Below are 21,985 nucleotides of genomic sequence, written 5' to 3' on the forward strand. Positions count from 1 at the left end.
ACCAACTATAAGTAGGTTGTACCTCCTGCTACAGCTGTTTGAAATAACCCAACTCTACATTGCAGTAAAGCACTGGAGAGCTTCCTGAAAAGTCTGAGATGCATCTTAGTGAGCGGAGGGAGAAGAATTTTATTTTGATAGCAGCAGTTCAATTTCACTAAATTTGCTGGTTCCCAGGTTCTGGGACTTGGAGGGAAGTTGCACCTTCACGGCACATGGGCTCCACCAGTGGTCTGCAGCTCTGGGACTTCAAATGTTCTGTAGAAACTAGAGTAAAGTGGCTGAGATCTGAATACGATTTGTTTAAAGAGTCTTCAACATAATCACTACCTCAGTTTTAACTGAGGAAATTACTCCTGACAGTATCCAGGAGTTCTTGCCAGCTGCCGTTCAGTTCTGACTGAAGCCACTGACTGGCCCTTCCTCTTAAATTAAAATTTTAATATATATACATACATGTATATATATGTAATATATATATATATATATACAGATTCGTGTAAAGGCAGGTTTTGTTTCCTGGTGAAGCTGATAGAGATGAGCAGTATAAAGCATTGCATTCGGAAGTACTGTCATCCCTATTTTGGGTTCAACTGGACACAGTGAATCTGAATTATAAGTGATTATTACTGATTTGAAGCAGGGCATTGAATTCTGCAGTCTGAGAGCTGCACAATCCAGAAACATACGATCAGGTAACTTGTTCCAGGGTTGCAGAAAACCAATGTGCAATTTTCATGTCCTAAGAAATAAAACTAGGAATAATATATATATATATATATATATATTTTTTTTTTTTTTTTTTTAAAGTCAACAAGAGAGCTAAAATGGAGTTGTGTTTGGTTTCAGAGGACTCATAGCCAGATTCCTGCATTTGGAGGGCCTGGTTTGCTCCCTGTGATGAGGCAGGCTTCATTTCCCGGGCGCTCTCTGAGGGGGAGGCAGAGGGAGAAATTCTCCTGGGAACTCTGCGAGCCTGCTGGCTGCAGTAACATGAGAAAGGGACTCACAAGCTTTGCTTGCTCGTTGCATTTTTGTCCAATTTCCTTTGAAGCTGTAAAAAAGCTGACAGGCAGACTGCTTTGTGTTGATGTGGAGTTTTAAAAACCTCCTTGCAACAGGGTTGCAATGCTTTCTGTTTGGACAAACAGCATCCTGGAAGCGGTGGTGGCTGGCTCTTGCAGAAATGGGACCAGGTTTCTGTTTATCACTCAAGCCATGCTTACCCATCTCAAAAACATCATTTACATTTCACATGAGAAGTAGTCCTACAGAGTGGTAAATTCCAGTCAAAATAATGATGTGAAATAATAGAAGATACCCTTCAGGACAGCAAATAGTTGGGTGGTCTTAGCTGAAACGCCTCACCATTATGATTCATAACTCTTTTTTTTTTTTTTTTTTTTTTTTTGCGGAGAGTCCTTCGCAAAGTTTCAGATGAAAAAAAATCTCTGTAGGAATTGTCCTGTAGGAGTTAGCTTTGTCTTAAGATAGGCCAGAATATGTTTTCTGTGAGTGTGTAAGCACTGCTAATATTAAAAACACTTCTTTGAGCTAAAGAGAAGGCGCCAGTAGCTAGGTGATTGAGACATGGGGAATGAAAGCCCGGTTTGGTGTTTCAGAAATACCGCTCGACCTCTTTTATGTGTAGCTGCTGCTACTTAAACCTCAAGATTTGCAGCCTTGCACTTGCATGTGAGCCAGCAGCCAGGCATTGCCATCTTTGTTGATTCAGCAGAAGGCTGGAATGAAACATTAACAGGGAAATAAATCCTGGGGACTGCTTTTCACTGGGATGTAGTTTTCTAGAACTGCATTTCTTTCTTTAGCTCTGGGACTCTGCATGCAAAAATTTGTACAATAAGGGTGCATGAAGCTGTTTGGTTGGTGAGAATAAAACAGAAAATTCTGGCTTGGGGGACAAATACATCTGCTGTTGTATCTGCTGGCCTTTATCTGAACGTTACCTACTGTAAGTTTTTTTCCGAGGAAACACCTCTTATTCATTGATGTTGTTGTATGCTGAGGTCCTTCACTTACTTTATTTGATTTTCTGCCTGATTTTCATTTTTAAATTTCAGTTCAGTTCTGATGCAGGCACCTCAAATGTGAGCAGACTTGCTGATTCTGAAAAGAAAAAAAAAAAAGAATACATTTGTGTGCATTTTCAAATGATCTGAAAAAAAATCTGAATTTTTCATCTTGGCTTGATCAAATATTTTTCTGACCTCTGTTATTGTTCCCAGACTTGCCCAGTTTAATTTATTTTTTTCTTTCTTGGTCAAAAGAGCTTATTTTCTGTTTTTTTTTCTCTCATATCCAATCAATCTCATCGGTATTGCTGCTGCAATCTATAGCAGTATTTCTAACCTTTCTAGCCTGTGAAATTCAGACTGTCTTTCTTAAAGACTTCCAAGCAGTAATTGTAAAAAGGGAGATTTATTCTGAAAAACTCTATGGGAAAGGTTGCTTTATTGCTAAACTATTTGCGCACACGTGTCATTGATACCACTCTAACAGCTTGCTCAAAGCAAAGGGAAATTGTTTTTCCTTTTGTATCAGATCTTCAAAGCTTATCTGCATTTTCCTTCCAGCAGCTTTTGTAAAAGCACTGGTAGAAAGACACTTCCAGTGAAATGCTTTTATTAGTGCTTCCATTAATGGCACAGATTTTCTGGGTTGTAGGTTTGGATGATCTCATTCTGTCACTCAGAATTAATACAGAGGTTTTACATTAGAATATGAATGTTGTGTTTCCAGCATCTTCAGTTCTCTGCAAAATATTCTGCTTTTCAGTCTTTCATTCTCTTGTTTTTCCAATTCCAATTTCCAAAACCGTTTCCAAGGTTTATTGTTAGAAAAACTGTTTCTTGAAGTGCAGGAAATAGTAAATGGAATGAGATGGTGAGAATTGAGCTAAAAGCAGTGTTGACTGAGCGTAGTCAATTAATTCTTAGTCAAGGTGCAGACTGCAACAAAAGCAGGAGCCTACCTGGTTCTACCTTCCACGTACCCCACCAGTATTTTTAGACTGGTCAGGCTATTTTATTATGTGTTTAAAAAAAAAAAAAAAAAACTCAAATATTTCAATGTGTCCACAAATACAAAAAAATAAAGCAGAACTTGTAAGTTCAGTGCAGTTGATTTGCCTCATGTCACAGCTCAGTCCAGTCTGTTCCTCCCCTTGCTTGGCTCCTCAGGAAGATGAAAGTGGTGGTGGATATTGTAGCACAGAAAATGCCATCTGAAAATGATGTTCATGTGGCGAGAAACTATCTTATGAAGATCTTGAGAAGTTCCATGAGGTACAGTACTGACTTCACAAGCGCATCCCTTCTGCCCCTTCCCACTGACCAAATCCCTCCTACCATCTGCCAACCCCGTAGCAAACTACTGCAGAAGACCCCTTCCCTTTCCCTAACCTTCATCTCCTCATCCTCCAAACGTTGCTTGTATTCCTCTAGTTCACTAGTCTTGTGTTTCCTTTGTGGTGCGTCACACCAAAGTAATTGTCTCTTAACAAACCTTCTTCGCTGAATCAGTGCCTAAAAGGTATACTGAATTTGCCTAAATTATGGTTTGCCTCGCTGATGTCAGTAACATGAAAGGGAGCAGTGGGAAACTCATCAATGTTCTGTGCACCTGAGTAAAGGAAGGCTTCTGTCCCATACCTGAATGTGGGTCTGCGGGCCCTGGAGTACGCGAGGACTGTCTGGAGCCGAGCATCACGTGGCTGAGCAGAATCTCCTCCACTTGTTTTCACCGAGTATATTTTGGCTTCTCCACTTACTCTTCTAATTTCATATCCTGCCAAGGAAGAGCACAGTGACTCTCTGCTCAACCGTTTTCTCTTTTGTCATGCGAGAAAGAGTAGGCTTTTGTTGATGGAAACAATTACTTCTTTTTTTAGTGACAGTAATGATGCAACGCTTCCTAGTGAAATTACAGCTTCCCCGTAGAATTATTATATTCTCCTTTTATAATCCTGCATGCAGAGTTTAGAAAGGCAATTTATCACTGAATTCATCAGATGTTCTTGAATGTACTTCAAAAAGCTGTGTAGTCAGATTGGATCTGTTTTGAAGATACTGAGTTTATAATGAGCTTTGGTTTTGTTTTCTAAATCCAGTGGCAGTCTGATAACCCAAATTTAAAAGGGAGATTAGTAAAAAATAAAAAATAAATAGGTAGAACTGCCTTAAAATATAAATTGAGATTAGGGAACGCTTTCTTTGTTTTGGGAATGATTGTGTAACTTAGACAAATCACTTGCTGAAAAAAAAAAAAAGATAAATACGTAAGTACGTTTTAAAAACTTCAAGAGCCAATGTCCTGCAAGCCTTTGGTTTAGTCTGTGACTTCAAGGATGGGATTTGTCTCACCTGATCTAAATTTTAAATCTGATCTAAATTTTACCTTCCTAATTTCCCAGGATGAACCAAAGAGAAGGGCAGGACGGATTACCTTCAGGGAGTTCCTGCTTCATTCCCAGGGCTATTGAGAGAGTCTAGCCAAAAAACCATGCTAGGCATGTGTTTTCTGAAACAGAAATAGATGAATCCCATTCAGAAGGTTTATCTAACACTAGGGAAGAAGAATGCATTCCTTTCATGTGTGCTGAGAGGCATTACAAAGTCCTTGGAGGAGGAAGCGAAAGCTCGTGTTATTAGTTCCTAAGCAGGGGGAATGGGACAGAGGGGTTTATAACAGCTTTGCAAAAAGCTTTGTAAGATACACTCTGAGAGCTTGTTGTTCTTTTTAGATAGGATCTCTTCAGTCACATGAGCATATATATTTGGAGGTGATATCCAGGTAGATATTTTGGGTTTTAGATAAAGTGCTGAACCACTTTTGAGGTATATTCTTTAAAACAAAAGCAGAAAAACAAACCTCAAACATTTAAAGAGTTGGTCTCTCAAGTGTTTTTAAGGAATGCTGGTAGCTTTTCAAAACTGGCATGCATGTAGAGTACCATCTAGTCTTCTGTCATTTGAAGTTACCGTGTCTCTGTGCTATCTGTATGACAACTGCCCTGACAGATTTTTTTGCTGCCTCTCACCTTGCCGAACTGTTTGCATTAACCTAGTACACTCGTTCTCTCTCTTTTCAGAAGAAATGACCTAGCCTGCAGGCCTCACTCCTGGCATGCGACCAAGTTTACAGAAAGTCAACCTGAGACAGCCACGTCACACCTTCCTTCGTCCAATGCCTGCACTTCCTGGCACTCACGGTATCATGCAAGGTGAGTCTCTGCTGAAGCTACGTGCATTAAGGGCTGACGGAAAGACAATGTTAATGTGGTCCTGTAGAGTGCTTCTTAAATCCCAAATGCAGAAGCGTTGTATTTTTGTATTCTTTATTGTTGCCTGTCCTTCCAATGCTTGAAGGAGGAGCATTGGAAGCTTTACACGTGGAGGAGTGGATTTCAGAAACAGTATGTGATAAGTGCGTGTGACTGAAAGGTAAGAAACTGGTTTTAAAGGCAGTCAGAAAGTTGTGTTTCTTGCTCTGCATTTCCTTTCAGTGTCCACTGGTAAAATCTTAAACCTTGCTAAGTGAAAAGAAACCATCAAAATTAACCTTCTTAAAGTGACATAGAAGAGGGAGAAGAAATAGAAGAATATTGTTACAGACTACTGGAAAGCCTTTCCAAAAGGGAGGGTACAGAGTATTTTCCTGTTGGACTTTAAGGTGGTACTGGTCTTATAAATTAAACTGTCTTTTTGTAATATGATCTTCCCTGTGTTCTTGCTTGTGTAAAGAGGTAATAAGACCAACAATTTTCAATGTTTGTTTAAAGCACTTTAATATTTGTCAGGTCTCATTCAGTGCTGTGAAAGAAAGGCTGGCACTTGTGTAGTTTTAGTTGTGAAATTTTAAATATTGCCTGTTTGCATCTGGTTACAAGTTCTTGTTTGGTTCCTGCTTTTAGGTGACATTCTTCAGCATTTTCACAAGGATTTTAGTCCATTTGTTTTTGTTTGTTTGTTTGATTGTTTGTTTGGTTTTTCTTCTCCAAACAATTCACATTGGGCCATAGTAATTCTGGGCATTAAAGAAAACCATTCTTATACACCTTCTCCATTTGGAAAGTAACCTTGTTCTTTCTCTGCTTCCTGACTGTACATTCTTCGTCTTTGCTTCTTGATGTTAATTTATCGTGCTCGTTAAAACAACAGAAAAACATTCATACTTTAAGATTTTATTTCATACCATTTGTACACCCTTTTTTACATTGTTTGATTTCTTTTGGAGTTCCTTACTCTTTTTAAAAAAACTTGCTATCTGCCCCCCCATAAAATGGGAAAATTAGCAGTTAGAAAGAAAGGGTTTTCAAAATGCATTTCATAATATTTCATTAGCAGAACTTTTAGCACATTATTTTTCTGAAATCATTGATTGTAATTGTTCCTTTCTTACATTGACTAGTAGAGTTTGTACTTAAATTTTCTGTAGATAGGCTCAATTATATTTTTGTATTTAAAGACACTTAGAGTTCTTGTACAAGAAACAAAATTCATAAATACCTTACACACTTAGATTTCTTTGTTCCAGTGCTAATTTAAGAGTATTTTTACTTTCAGTGGACTGAGTCTCTTGACTGAAATGTAAATTGTTACATGCTTCCTGCTCTTCCTGATCGTTGTCCTTGAACCTTGCGAAAGTAAGATATTACAAGACACATTTCTGAGAGTGTGATTTGATAGGAGCTGGTGATATTTAAAATATTTATTTATTTATTTTTAATTCGATTCAAGATATTTAAAATATTTATTTATTTTTATTTGATTTAAGTGCACTTCACAACGAACTTTTGGCAGGTGAGTTTCGGTATGAAGGAACAGGAGGAGGGGACTGGAGCAATCCCCTCCTCTAGTGTATCATAAATAGCAGCAAGTGCTGACAGACGTTAATGATAACAAAAAGGGCAAACTGCTTTCTCAGACAGTGCTAGAAGACGCAGTGGTTTCAGCACAGTCTAACACTAGGGTTCCAAGGACATTACTGCTCCTGAACTTCTCAACCACCTGTGCTGCCCACTTGAAAGCTTGGCTGCCAAAAGGTGATTTACCTGGGAGATTTGTCCCTACTGCTGTCTATTGCCCATGACCAAACTGGCTTCATATTGTGGCTTCTGGAAATCCAGCACTCCCAGAGTGCCAGCCAAAGGATTTGGGTATTTGGAGGATCTCAGTTGTAAAGTAGCTTTATTTTTGAGGTTGCTAGTCTGAAGAAAAAAAAAAAAAAAAAAAAAGGTGCGTAGCCTCAGTGATTCCCCACTTTCAAGGCACAATCCACAAAACCAGCATGTTTCAGCACCAAGCTGAATGGGATTCAGGCTAGTCAGTACCTGAAAGGAGCAGTATGTAAGGAGATAATACAAATAGCTCAAGGAGGGGATTTTTCTAGCCTGAGGATCTCATCCTTGTGCTTCTTCTGGAATTTCGTGACCGTCCTTGAGCTAAGCATCTGAAACTGGTACTCACAGCCTAAAATCTCCTCTGAATGTGCATGCTTCAGGTCTCTCTGTGAGTGTGAGAGTCAAATCGCTTGTAAAATGTGGAGTTCAGCCAGGAGGAGAGATCCTTCCAAGCAGGATATACCTGGATTTCAGAGGGGGGAAGGGACAGCTGCTCAAGTCAACCTTCTGAAAATTGTCTTTACTACGTAGGTAGATGCTAGATTAAGGCATGGGTCTGTTTTTTGGGTTTTTTTTTGGTTGGTTGGTTTGATTTGGTTGTATTTTTCTTGGCCTGCCCACTGAATTTAGACCTTTGAGAAGGTGTGTGAAGCTACAGGAAGAAAGAAAGAGCAGAAGAGACTTCTGCAGGTAGGAGAAAGGGTAGTTCTGGGGCCCTGAACTCCACATCTGCCATTCTGTCTGTGTTTTTATCATATGACTTTTGTGCAAATACTGTAACCTACCCAGGGATCACTGGGCTAGGCGTGGGTGCCAAGAACACTTTTGAATAGCAGAGCTAGCAAGTCAGACCTTCTAAGGGTCTGATGCCTTAATTTCCCATTGTGAGTCGTCTTCTGTCATTTTCAAAGAAGTCACACCTGAAAAATGTGGATGCAGACTTTTTTTCGTAGTCCACACTAGGCTATGGCTGCTGGCACTGTTCTGGAAGGTGTGGGTATGAACCATCTTGAGTTGCTATAAGCTTAGACCCTGCCCTGTCTTCCACTAGGATATGCTATAAAAGGGGGCCTTACGTTCATTTTTCTTTGTTTCACCCAGGTGTGTAGTTGAAACCAGTAACCTCTACTACTTTGTTACAGCCTTACAGGTGTGAATGTGAGGCAAGCAAGCTTTGAGAAGGCTGCTTAAACTCGATTTTTGAGGGACGTTAGTCTGGTCTGAAAGCTGCCTGATTTGCTGAGGTGATGTCATTTCTGGGAGGGCCCAGGAGCACAAGCTCATGCCCTGGGTTTGGGGTGTGCCCCTTGGCCAACATGACCAAATAAAGGTACTGGCAGATCATTCCAGGAATTTACCTGTCAGTCTTAAACCAACAGTACAGGTCCATTTATGAGCCTGCTCTGAAAGAACGCCACTGAGAGAAGGACAGCCTGGGATGCCAGACTGTCAATAGAAAAAGCTTTTGGACTCTCTCCTGTGCCAGACTGTGTGGGAGTATTGCCCCACAGGTAAGGACCGTGGGAGGCCAGGCTTTGCAGTAACACACCACCAGAAACTTTGCTGTCTTTCCTATGAAGTTTTTCTCGCATCTGTTAGATTTCCATGAAGGGGTTTCTGGCAGAGCTGTGAGCTCATACGGATGATCTCTGCTTCATGTTTGGTAGCAGATCTGTTGATTGTAAGCAGAGGCTCTCTTGTGCAAGTATCATCTTTATCTTAATGCCAAGCATCATCTTACTGCTGAAGAAGGAGGTAAAAACCTGCAATTAAAAAAAAAAAAAAAGAGCAATTCATAGGAACATTGCTTACATTCTTCACTAAAAACAGAGATCCTAGTGGCTGAGATACTTTCTATGTGACCCATAGTATCTGCTTAGGAAGAAAGTTAAGACTTTTTAAGTATTCAGTGAAACGCTTTGAAATGCTGAAAATGAAAGAAATAAAAAACATATATCATATATGAGGCCACTGCTAGTTTATCTTGTCAAAGAAAATGCTTTTAGAAAGTAAATGCAAAGTATACTTTCACTTACTTCACTTAAGTTATTTTTGGCCATATTGTATTAAAAAAAATTTCAAAGGCTACAGTAATATAAAAAACAAACAAACAAACACAAAACTGTGATTCCTATCTTAAAACTAAATTCCAAAGAACTGTTTAGTTGTCTTCTTGCAGTATTTCTGACAGAAAAAAAAATAAAAATCTGTGTCACTCTTTGTATATTTTTATGTGGACTAATCTAATTTCATTAGGAGCTTTCACAGGTTTCTTTACTGCACAAGATTTGATAGATGCTTCATATAATTATAGCTACAGGGAAGTGGAACAATTCTGGGATTTCTACCAAGGGGCTTTGCATGCAAGGACAGGAATTGAATTTGGTACATAAAAGCAGGAGGGGCTGGCAGTGAAGTTCAGACAGGAAGAAGTAAGAATAATTGAGAAGACTGTTGTTTCAGCATCAGCGTGTTGGATTGACAGGAGGTGGGTGCTGTGGAAGATACAAAAGAAAAGAGCTTGAGAAGGAAGAAACAAAACAAAGCTGATTGTGAGTAGGAAGACAACAGAAGCAGCAAGGTTTTGAAATAGCATCTAGGCAAATGAGCCAGAGAAAGTGCAGTGTCAAAGATGAATTTTCTGTACAGGAGGGAGTGACGGAGAGGTGATGATAAGGATTTCTGAAGAAAGGTTATAAGTTTGGTATCGGCCATCCAGAAATTAAATTACTCTAGCATCTCCTCTGGGAGTTTTTCTGTCAATGTTGTGGCCAGATGGAACTGAATGAGATTTTTGTACTAGTGTCAAACTGAGAGTGGTTTAAGAGCACATTAGTAAGGTACACGTGGAGGAGGCTCAGAACTGGTGGGAATTGAGGATAAAGTCTTCAGTGAACCTTCATTTTGAAATTAAAATATTACTCAAAGGGGTAGATTTGGATAAACAAGACAAAGGATGAAGTTTATGAGATGAAGTAGTGAATTTCCAAAACGTGAACAGTGAAGTACACAAGTTTAGTAGCTGGAGGAATGAGGGTGCCTGGAAAATAAACTGTAAATGAAGTTGGTGTTTGTCCTGAGGAAAAAGGTATCTGTGGGGGGTCAAATTGGTTTAAAAGTCAGCAAAATCAACAGTTTGCTCAGGGAAAGGAGAACCTTTAAGGAGATAAACGTGTATTACTTAGTGGTAAAGGTAAGAAGGAAATGCTAATTATTTTTTTAGGTTTCAAGCTTTGAAGCAGTGGCAAAATAGAAGGATTAAGCCGTGGCTTTGTGTACGAACTTCTAATGTTTGTAGATTGTCCCGAGTGACTGTTGTGTCACAATGTTAATAAAATTGGTGTCCAGATTTTTGTAATTATATCATGGGATTTTTTGACTGTTGTATTTATTGTTTTTCCGTTCGTTTGTTTCCTACCACAGTTGTTCTTCTCATGACCTGTCAAACTCCTGGGATCAGTCAAATCTGCATCGTGCTTCTGACCAGTTCAGTTCTTTGGGAAGTATGGACAGCTGGGACCAAACTCCACAAGTAGCCCAGTATGGGAGACTTTCTTCTGCAAGGTCTAATAGTAGCATTGAGCATCTAGGGAGCCAAAGTAAGCGGGATTCAGCCTACGGGTCTTTTTCCACGAGTTCAAGCACCCCTGACCACACTCTGTCCACGGCAGACACTTCTTCAACAGAGAACATGCTGTACAAAGTAGGTCACTGGGAGACTGCTAAACCAGGAAACAAGTCTGGACAGTTCTTGAACGATAACGGTGGAATAGAGGACAAACCTGGATATTTGCCAGCCCCCGTCCAGTATGAGAATAACAGAAGTCCTAGAATAGAGGAACACCCTGATGTCAAGCTTGCTGGCTCTGGAAGATCTAGTTTTGGACCCGTCTGGTTTGTTCCTGATAAGAGGAAGTCTTCCTCTCCTCCCCCGCCACCTCCACCTCTTCGTAGTGACAGCTTTGCTGCTACCAAAGGCCATGAGAAAGCCCAGGGCCCTGTGTACTCAGAGGGTGCCAGCACGCAGCACTTTACAGCCCTGAACCGATCTCAGCCCAGGAATGACTGGAACTCAGAAGCTGTGGAGCAGCAGCGGCGGCCTTCCAGAGCCTGTGACAGGAGGGTCAGCGGCTCAAATTATAAATCCGATCTCAGTTCAGAACATGCTTTTTCTGCAGCTGCCGAAAGGTACAACAGTAGCACGGGAACTGCGAGCAAGCTGCAGTCATCCCTGTCCAGCACTGATGTCCGGTTTGCACAGCCCACCTACAGTTATCACCACCAGCACCAGTACAGTGATGAAAGCACTTTTTTTCACAATGCAAGAATGTTAACTGCGCAGAAAGAGCAGCAACCTTTTCTCTCCTATAGCGGCATTCAGGAGTTACCTGCTGATCATTTTCATGGGTACAGTCTAAGCCACAGCAGGCTGCTCAACGCAAACAGTGCTGCTGAACAGAAGGTGGACAACACTGGACAGAGTCGCTATTATTGCGTGACAGCAAAACAGCCTGCTCAGGGAAGTTCAAAGCCACTGCAGCTCAAGGATGACAGCTGGAAACCTGCAGTGGGGGCTGATGCATCTCTTGGACCATATGAAAACCCTGCAGTTGTCACAATGGTCCAAAAACCAAAATACTATCTACCTCAACAATCTGTCGAATCTCCTCTGGAGGGATGTGAGAACAGTAGTCATTACACGGTGGACAGAGAGGGGGATGTTAGATCCGCCATAGTAGAAGAGGCTAAAAAACCCAGTCACGCTGAAAAGCCTGGACAAAAGAAAAGCTTTGAGAGCAGCTTCGATGAAAGTGAAGCTAAGTACTGTCAACAGGAGTATGTAAAGGGCTGCGTCCTTACCGCTGAGAACAGACCTGCTCAGAAAGATTTTAGGTGGGGAAAAGACGAGAGTAGCAAGATTTCTCCTCAGAGGACCCCAATGTTGCACTCTTTGGCTCAGGAAGGGAAAAAGCAATCTGACAACAGCCCAGAAGCTGTAACAGAGCGGCAGCCCCCGTTTGACACTCACTTGTCTAAACAGGCACGAAGGAGCGATCGTTTTGCAACAACCCTGAGAAATGAGATCCAAATGAGGAGAGCAAAGCTGCAGAAAAGCAGAAGCACGGCTACTCTAATAGGGTCGTGTGAGACAGAGGAGGGCAATGAGAGCTGGAAGCCAGATTCATCCGAAAATCTGAACGCCTCCCTGGATACCAGCTTTACCAGCACCTACAAAGATCACCTGAAGGAAGCGCAGGCCAGGGTTCTGCGGGCAACTTCCTTCAAACGGCGCGACTTGGAGCCCAGCCCTGCTGAATATCCCCCCAGGTCACCGGAACGGAAAGCTGGTAGTTACAACTCTTCATTATTGGCTTTGGTTTCTGAAGATGTGTCTGGATTCCTTGAGGCTACGCAAGCTAAACCGAACCCCACAGGGAGTGGCGCTCATCACGTTTCGCGCATCGGGGCCAGGAAGAGGTTCACAACAGAGCAAAAACTGAAGTCCTACTCCGAACCGGAGAAGATGAATGAAGTGGGGATGTCAGAGGATGAGTGCCACGCTCATTCCCATCCCAATGCATCTGAGGAAGTCTTGGGCTCGTTTGCAGACAGGTGGAAATTTTTTGAAGAAACAAGTAAGCCTTCATATAGAAAGTCTGCACAGAAACCAACTCCCCACAGTCTGCCTGAGGGACAGCCCGAGAGGGCTGACAGGAAAGCGTACGGTGGGCAGGAGGGAGACGAGTCATGGCATGAGAGAAGAGGTCGGGCAGCTTCTGTTGGACTGGAACCTGCACATGCTTCCAAAGGTAACGTCCACCACGGTAACAGCAGTAAGGCTGCTGACAGGATTGTGAAATCTGAGCAGCCGCAGCGCCTGGGAACCTTTGCAGAGTATCAGGCGTCGTGGAAAGAGCAGCGGAAGCCCATAGAGGCACGGAGTTCAGGGAGATACCATTCAGCAGATAACATCCTTGATGCCAGCCACGAACAACACGAGAAACCCCAGTACACCCACGAGAGGTCCAGATCATCCCCTTCGACTGACTTCTACAAACAGGTACGAGGCGCTTTCACACGATCCCTTTCACTGCCCTTCAGAGGGACAGGGGACAGGAGGGGCAAGATAATTTTGGTAAAAAAATTCTAGTTTAGTGACACATTTAATGCAGTGTTAGCCTTTTGTCAGTAATGGAACAAATGTTACAGGTAGCTCTCAAAAGTAAAGGAAGGGAGATCAAAGTTTGTTTTGCACAGGAATTAAGAGTAGCAAAGAGCAATTGAATAAAGTAATTTCTTTTGTATTGCAGGTAGCTGGAAGGAAAAAAAAAAAGGTTGATTTGATAATGTCCTCTATTTTACAGCAGAGATATATATGAGGTCAAAGCAATTTGCACTTGGAGTGCTTCATTATTGTGGCTGCCTGCTGCCTCACTCATTTTAAGTCTTATAGTCGTTCTCTGCAACTACAGGGAAAAATATTCTAAGGGGAAATAATACCTACTTTGTCCACTTTCGTTGATGGCCTTAGCATTTTCTCTGCACTTCCCCTTTTCTTTGAAACTTGTTTGCTTCAAAAGGTACACGGGACAGAACTTCAGCCTGCTAAAGTTAAGAGATTATAAAAAACAACTGTTAATGTTAAAGCTGCGCTGCAGGCTACAGGAAAAAAAAAAAAGAAAAAAAAAGAAAAAAAAGAAAAAAAAGAAAAAAAAGAAACAGCTTAGTGTTTTATTTTTTTGTCAGTTTTCTTGATTTAAGAACTATAAATGTATTCCTCAGAGAGATGCCAAATATCTGTTCTTGTAACTTGCGAGTAAATACTAAGTTAATTTTTAACTGAACAGGGCCAGGGAACGGCTGGCAGGTGGCAGGGGAAATAGATGGAGAAATCATGTCTCTTAAGCTCTCTGTTTAAAATATGTTGTTCAAGCTGCTACAAGATTGTCTGATATGTATGAGGAGTTGGAGTGTGTTCAACCTGGGTTGAACTTCACCTTCTGCAAGAAAAAATGGAGGGATATTTTTTTTCCTTTTTTTTTCTTGTTAAACACATTGAGTACATACATGCACATGCACACAGCACGTGTGTGTGTAGTGGGAATAAGATGAGCATGGCTTAGAAACAAAATATGTTGATCTCGAGTTGTGGACTCTTTTGCTTTACATTTTTTTTCTTTAGGTTTTGCAAAAGTTATTTTTGAACTTTGCAGGCAGACTTAACTATGCAGGTAATTTACAAGGGTAGAGGTTGTAAGCCCTGGAAATACTCACCTGGAAGTTATTTTGAAAATTCAATTAACTAAATTATTAAATAATTGCCTACCCAGCAGAAAATCACCATCTAATCTATTCCATGTATGCATTTCTGGTTTATTAGTCAGAGCCTTTAAGTTCAGTATAGGCCTCCTGGGGCAAAACGCAGACACCTGTTTAGGCACCTGGAAAATACGGTGATAAGCGCATTGAAGATGCTTACAACAGACTGAAGTAAATAAAGATGTTGTTTCGCATGTACGGTGGAGATGGTTTCAGTGCTAATGTGCAATTAAATTTCCTGTAGGTTCAGTGTTTGTAATGCAAAGCCATGCTTGGGGTGTGGTTGTTTGAAGATAGTGAGATAATAAATTTCTGGAACAGCAGCGCCGAATGTTTTACTAAGAAACTAAAGTACGCACTCAGGGATTCAAAAGCCGGTGCGTACTTGCCTGCTCTCAAATGTAAGCAAGTCTTCAGTAAATTCTTTGCTGTATTTTTGTCTTCGCCAAATGGAAGTTGCAAAGCGAACTGGGCGAGTAACTCGAGCACAGCCAGGTCTGTAGCGCTGTGCAAGAGGTCACATAGCACACTATACCACTTAAAACCAAACAAGCTCAAGACATGCTGTGCTGTTGACTTCATGTGAATTCAAAACAGAGCAAACCCACAAATAAGAGGTTCCATAATCATAGATTTTTTCAGCAGTCTGAAACATGATGACTTGGTGTCTTACTTGTGCTCTAAACCACTTTTAGGAAGTCTCAGTCGAAGTAAGGAGACAAGCAGAGGATTTGAAGGAAGATGGGGAGCGTACTTTCTCTAAAGTTAACAACCTGGATGACAAGAACCACGCTGTAAGGTAAGCATTTCTTGATTTCTGGCTTGAAAGCAGTTCTTATGACAGCTCCTCCGATTTAATCTTTTCCTGACCCCAGCTGCAAGGTTAGATGCTTCTGTGATGCTTTTATACAACAAGAATTTTTACAACACATTTTCCTTTGTTTTCCCCCATCCTCCCAACATGCATGATGTAATTAACATTGGGACTGAAATTTCTGGGGACTCAAGGGTGAGTTTGAAGAAATTGTCGAGTGTCGAGGATTTTGTAGTTTGTTCAGAGCCGGATGATTATTACTAGTGTGCATGAAACAATACAGATTTTTTTTTTTTCTATCGGTTACAGGTTTTTTGGTGGGGGGGGAAATGCTTGAGGTTTACCAAAGCCTTCCAGTATTATATTTGGCAAAGGCTGTATGCTGCTGGAATGCAGTAGCACTGTAAATTGGACTTCTCTGTGCTTGTGCCTTTACAGAATGCAGTACATGAACAGCAGCCATCAAGAGCTGTCTTCCTGTTTGAGCAGCTCCGCTTCTCTGTTGGTTCAGGCTTTAATTACACTACACTGTGTTTTTCAGCCCCTCTACAAATGTATGGCTGCTGTATGCACAATGTGGCTAAAATCCTCGAATGCCCGGCGTGCAGCAGGGTGCCCTCCTGCCTAGCAACCTGCCAGAGCCCTTGTAGTGCAACCAGGGATTGTGGCGATTGCTGCTACTGCGGCTGCCCAAGGGGTGTGTGGCAGCTGAATTGGGACCGAGCAGATACACCAGTTTTATATCTCATTTTTTGTAACAAGAAACACATGAACGGGGAAAATAGCTTCTACGGGCTTTCCTTGGTTCTGTAAGTGGTGTTAATTTCTCATGGGGAGAAAAAATCCTGAACTGTAGCAAACACAAGTACTCTGGGCATGACCGTAAAAGCTGGTAAAAAACAGTATTCCTGTTTTTTTTATGAAGTGGTATTTTGCATTGCTTATGGCCCAGCTGAAGAGACCATCTGCTATTTTTCTAATTCTTTGTAGCCCTTTGTACTTACCGTAGTGATTTCCAAATGAGTAGCACATGAGGCTGAGCGTGTGTGTGAGCGCGCACGCGTGCGGAGGAGAAATTGGGCTGGAGGGAAGGAGGGGGAGAGGGGGAGGAAGCAGCACAATAAGCCCGGAGCAGACAGCATCTCTGCACAAGTGAAATGATTTCCATCTAGCATTGCTGAACCCGAGTCACAAAAGCATGCGCATAATACACCTACGCCAGCATTTTAGCAGTGTTTGTGCAGCACAGTTCTTGCTTTATAATCGTGGAATCCATGAAAATCACATGACTGGGCACCAGCTGCAATAACTTTTTTTTTTTTTTTTATAAGCCGAAGCCTATTTTGACATAGTATTTCAGATGTAGTATTTGGCCATTTCGCCGCATTACAGGAGGTTTTGTAAAATGGTCTCTTTCACAGTCCTTCCCTCGGTACTTGTGTTATGCAGGGGGGTTACATGTCATCTGTGTTTAAAGCAAACAAACAAAAATATAATCTCTTACTTGGGCATTTAACTCCCGTAGTGTGAATTGGCAGTGCATGATGCTGTACGATGGGAAGAATATGTGTTTCGATGTTTTTTTTGTTTGTTTTTTTTTTGAAATTGGCACTCCTGTGCTGAAAAGGAACCAGGCTCATTGTGAATGAATGGATTTTGTGATTGTTTGGGGTGGGAGGGTGGGGATGGGGGGATGCTGCTGTAATGGCATTTAGTCTCCTCCTTTTAAAAACTAGCACTCTGCAAGCAGCCGGCATATCTACCCCAATCTGTGATATGTTCTAGGACATGAATAGCACCCAACCCTAAGGTCTTCCTCATGGACGTATATAATAATGCTTGTGACAATTTTGGTTAGGATTACACTGCTGCTGGCCCTTACTTTATGCTGCTGAGGTATGTGTGCTACAGTTGCCTTTTCACTACCAGAGACAGCATCGTTGTGCTGAACGCAGGACCAGCCCTCAGTGTTTGTGTTAGATACACAGGGACCCAAGCTGAGAGCCAGTTTGGGAACTCACGGATGCTTCTGTGAGTTAGAGACTATCCAACAACATGACATGATGCCTCTGGCCTCTCTCCCCTTCAGATCAGGTTTGCAAAAAATGAATAATTGTTTTTTTAAGTAAACTCTGAAAATATGTCATTGCAGCATTCCTGATTATTTTCAAGAAAAATACAAGTCTTTTTAATGCATTGAATCTAGAACAAAAAAGGGTTGGAATATTGTAACAGCAAATGGTTAAAATCAAACCAAAGAAATGCTTAATAAGCATTTTTTTCTCCTAAGCTTTTAGCTGCTAGTTCATTTTGCTACAGCATTTTTCTGAAGTATTTTTTAGCACACAGTTGCAAAATGTAAATCAGTGTTACTTCTGAAAGGTTTGGGTTTTTTGTTTTTGTTTTGTGTGTATTGTTTTTTAAAAAATTGATGAAGATAATTTGAGAACTCCTTTCATCTTTGGACTGTATTTTTCCCTTTTGAGATTACTGAACGCTTCCAATGAGTTCAGGTTGTTTCATCTTCCTTTTTTTTTGGAAGAGCTACATCATGTTCTTCTGAATTTCAGTATTTAATAGCGTATAGTATTATTTTTATAGGAACACAAAGCAGTCGTCCATAGTAGCCGTTATTATCTCTCAAGCTAGAAGCAAACCACTCCTGTTATAACCTCCCAGGTGTGTAGTCATCTGCCATCAGCTGAATATTTTTATACTGTGGCTTGATGCGATTCTAAGCATATTCTTAACTTTAGGACTGCTTTAAAAGCATTACATGACACTGCTGATCTGCAAAAGAAAATTGATGCTTTTTATTTTTAACAATGCTATTGTATTCTATTGCAAATGAGTTACCAAAGTTTAGCTTCTGACATGTAAAGTTTGTCCTTATATAAGTGGGCCTCGCTCTCCGTATTTGTCTAACGACATAATCAGCTTATACAATTTATTTCCCTGTAGGAATATCCACAATTTCTGAACTAACGTAGTCCTTCAAATTTAAAGATGGAAGTGTGTAATCTGGCCTGTAGTCTGCGGCTTCTTGCAGGATCACACAGCACACACACAAAAAGTCTGCATCGAAAGACTCGTGCATTACGATCTAATTCTTAAGACTCCCACCTACTAGAGGTTTTCACAGTCATTGCTTATTTACTTTCAGAGTGTTTGACTTGTATCCCTCTAAAATGTTTCTGCAGTGTCTATAACAATTAGATAATTTCAGAAACTGAAAAGGATTTATGAGATCACAGCTCACAGAAAATCTTTCAACATTTAATAAGTGTCAAATAAAGGACCATGTACATGTCAAGTACAGGACCACAGCATGACTCAACTCTAATTAAATGCTATAAGAAGTTTCTTTTTGACCTTGAATGCCTTAGCAGTTTTTCCTACCTAAGCTCTTGAAGGCAGAGGAACAGCCTTCACCGTACAGAAACAGATTAAAAGCCATTTCTTGATGCCTAAGTAGACCAAGTGCCCACGTTTAATATTCTAAGAAAGCAAGACTAAAATCTCTGACAAAGACACTGTTAAGAAGCAGGAGCTGACAGAGAGGTTTCTGAGTTCAGCACCAGGTGTTTCATAAGGGATCTGATTTTCCAGGAGTTAGTGAATATCAAGCCTTCACGCTGACCAGGCAGTGCAACAGCAAATTACAATGCAAGGAGGAAGAAGGATCGCCAGCAATGTAGGAATTTAAATAGTCTTATGTTTCCTGAATCAAATCAAGTGGAATAGAATTTAGAAAGGGGTGATACGTCATATATGTGCGTGGTTATATGTATATGAAATGTATACACACACAAAACATGCATATGTGTTTTGGTCATATTTCTCTGAGCTTGTTCTGTTTCGTGTGCATTGGGACTACATAGCTATAAGGGCTAGCTAGCAGGAAAAAACAACATGACACATTTGGACAAATCTAGTTCTTGTGTAATTTCATGTTTACAATGAAAAATGGTGTCATTTAGACACTGGAAATGTTCTTAGGAACTACCCAGTTTTTTATAACTCCAGTAATTTTAAGTTCTATATTTTATTTGTTTGTTTTACTCTGCTGTCAAAAAAGTAGCAACATGCAATGGGTAGTATCTGCTTAACGAGGTACTTCAGGTATTGAAATGCAAGAAAAGAGCTGAAGTGGGTGTTCTTTATAGCAAAAGGGCCATTTCATTAAATATGAGCAGAACTCTACTTGCAGGCATTGTGTCAAATAAAGAATATGTTTTAAATCTGTATTTAGTGTGTATACACTGCTAGAATCAAATTGAGAAGTTTTTACTGGATGACTATTGCGGGATGGATGCATCTCAGACATTGTAGGGCTTATCAGGACATCACCAGAGGTTATAAGCAGAATGTTTTCACCCTCCTCCCTTTTCCTTTTGAGGAAGTTGAGCAACTGCTTCCTTATAAATCAGTGCAAAATGACTGGCAAACATTTCGTGCATGTATTAACAAGCTTCAATATGTTACAGTGAGAAAAAGGTCAAAATTCTCTGCTTTACATGTCACCTACAGTTGTTGATGTTTTCCATGTAAATACATAATATTTTTCACTCTGATAAAGAAATGAAATATTCCTTACCAGTTTGCTGAGTATGGGATTACCTAACATGTAGTATTGTGTAGGAAGAAAAGTGATATGTACAAGATTACTTTTTGATCTAACGTTCAGTGCAGTAGCAATTTCCACATCCTCATTTCATTCAAGAGCTTGTGAAGTGTCCTCTTTTTAAGATCAGTTTAACTGTAATAAGGGCTTCCATAATAAGGACTTAAACCTTTAAGTGCTCTTTTTTGAGGGAGATTAATTTGAGTTAAACGGAGAAGACGTGCTGTTCACCCAGCCAGAGCAGCGTTCCCCTACCAGCAGTTTGCGTGCAGCTCTCTGTCGTCATCTGGAGGCGGTGCAGGAGAGCCAGCATGCTCATCCTCCTCCCGGGTCCTTAGCTGTTAACAAAGACTTGAAGAACACGAGCTGCTGACGCCCTTTCTATTTACACTAGCAGCTCTTGATCAGTAAGATGCAGATTGCCAATGCATCTGTCAGACCACCTTTTTGTCACTGATGTCATCCTACGTTTGATACAGTCTAATGGGTGATCCAGTGCAATCTCAGGCTCCTTTAAAGTATGTATTTTCCCAGTCTGAAGCTGAAAAAACACTTTTGTAGCTCTTCCCATTCGTATAGAGAACAAAGGAGAGTAAAGCCATCAGCGTGTATTCATGTGTTAGAAGTCCCAAGCCTTTCGTTTTCTTAGCCATCTGTAAATACTTGTCATTATTACAAGTTTTATTGCCACGAACCACTGTGTTCTTCCAGTGTATTAGTGTATTTGACTGACGAATGATAGCTGAATAACTATCATGCTGTGAGATACCATAACCTGGAATCCTTCCTATATGAAAGAAGTTGATTCTTAAAAAACAGTCATGCTAGGCAGGCCAAATGTCTTCCCAGTCAGGTTTCCTTTGTCAAACTGGGGAGTAGCAGATGCTCAGAGAAAATAAAAGGCTAACACAGAGCCATGCTTCCAGGTGTCCTTGCCCAGCCTCTGGTTATCTGCATCTAAGAGGTGCAATACTAAATATTTGCTGTCAACAACCCTTGATATATATGTGTGTATGTGTGCATATATATATATATATTATTATTTTTATTTTTTTATTTTTTTTAAGAAAAAATCTAAGTGGTTTTGGACCCACATTGACTTTTGATACCCATCCATAGATTTTTGTGATGATGTGAGGAAAAGCATCTCTTGCAGGAGGGGGTTGTTCCTCTGTGAGAGTTAGTGCATGATTTTTCCCATCTTTATTGTCCTCTTCTGTGTCTTTCCACTCTCTCCCGTGTTGCTTTTAGAGCAGTGGAAGAACTGCAACAATTTTAGTGCACACTATGAATTCATAAGGTAACATCATGTTTCCTTGTTGCGGATGACACCAAGCTGCACAGTGTGGTTGACATGCTGGAGGGATGCCATCCCGAGGGACCTGGACAAGCTTGCAAGGTGGGCCTGTGCAAACCTCATGACATTCAGCAAGGCCAAGTGCAAGGTCCCACACCTGGGTGGGGACAGTCACAAACATGACTACAGGCTGGGTAGTGAGTGGGTAGATAGAAGCCCTGTGGAGAAGGTCTTGAGGGTACTGGTGGATGAAAAACTCAACAGAAGCCAGCAGTGTTGACTTGCAGCCCAGGAAGCCAACTGTATGCTGGCCTCATCGGAAGCAGGGGCAGAAAGTCGAGGGAGGTGATTGTCCCCCTCTGCTCTGCTCTCGTGAGACCCCACCTGGAGCCCTGCATTCAGCTTTGGGGCCCCTAGCCCAAGAAGGACATGGGCCTGTTAAAAGAACTCCACAGGAGGGCCACGAGGAGGATGATCAAGGGGTTGGGGCACCTCTCCTACAAAGACAGGAGAGCTGGGGTTGTTCAGTCTCAGGGAAGGACGGCATCCCGTGGGAGGGACCCCACGTGGAGCAGGGGCAGGGAGTGACCGTGAAGGGGTGGTGGCGATGCAGCGTCAGGGACTGACTGCAGCCCCCATTCCCCTGCACTGCTTGGGGGGAGGAGGTGGAAGAGGGTAGATGGGGGGGGAACATGATCTGGGGTTGCTTTTAATTTCCTGCTGTTCTAGTCCGCTAGTGATAGATTATTTTTTTTTTAATGTTCCTATGCTTAGTCTGTGTTGCCCATG

General features: G+C 41.3%; 1 protein-coding gene across 2 annotated transcripts in view; it reads left to right on the top strand.

The window, feature by feature from the left end:
* The window catches only part of SHROOM2 (shroom family member 2), a gene marked incomplete at its 5' end in the record, with an annotated part of 122,603 nt that overhangs the window by 72,185 nt on the left and 28,433 nt on the right, over positions 1–21,985 (top strand). For both annotated transcript variants that reach the window (XM_084305560.1, XM_084305561.1), the window contains 3 exons: positions 5,111–5,242; positions 10,565–13,202; positions 15,157–15,260. In XM_084305560.1, coding sequence (XP_084161686.1) covers positions 5,111–5,242; positions 10,565–13,202; positions 15,157–15,260 — 2,874 coding nt within the window. The remainder of the gene's footprint in view (positions 1–5,110; positions 5,243–10,564; positions 13,203–15,156; positions 15,261–21,985) is intronic.

Source organism: Netta rufina (assembly GCF_964035555.1).
Source record: "Netta rufina genome assembly, chromosome: 1".
Classification (NCBI taxonomy): domain Eukaryota; kingdom Metazoa; phylum Chordata; class Aves; order Anseriformes; family Anatidae; genus Netta; species Netta rufina.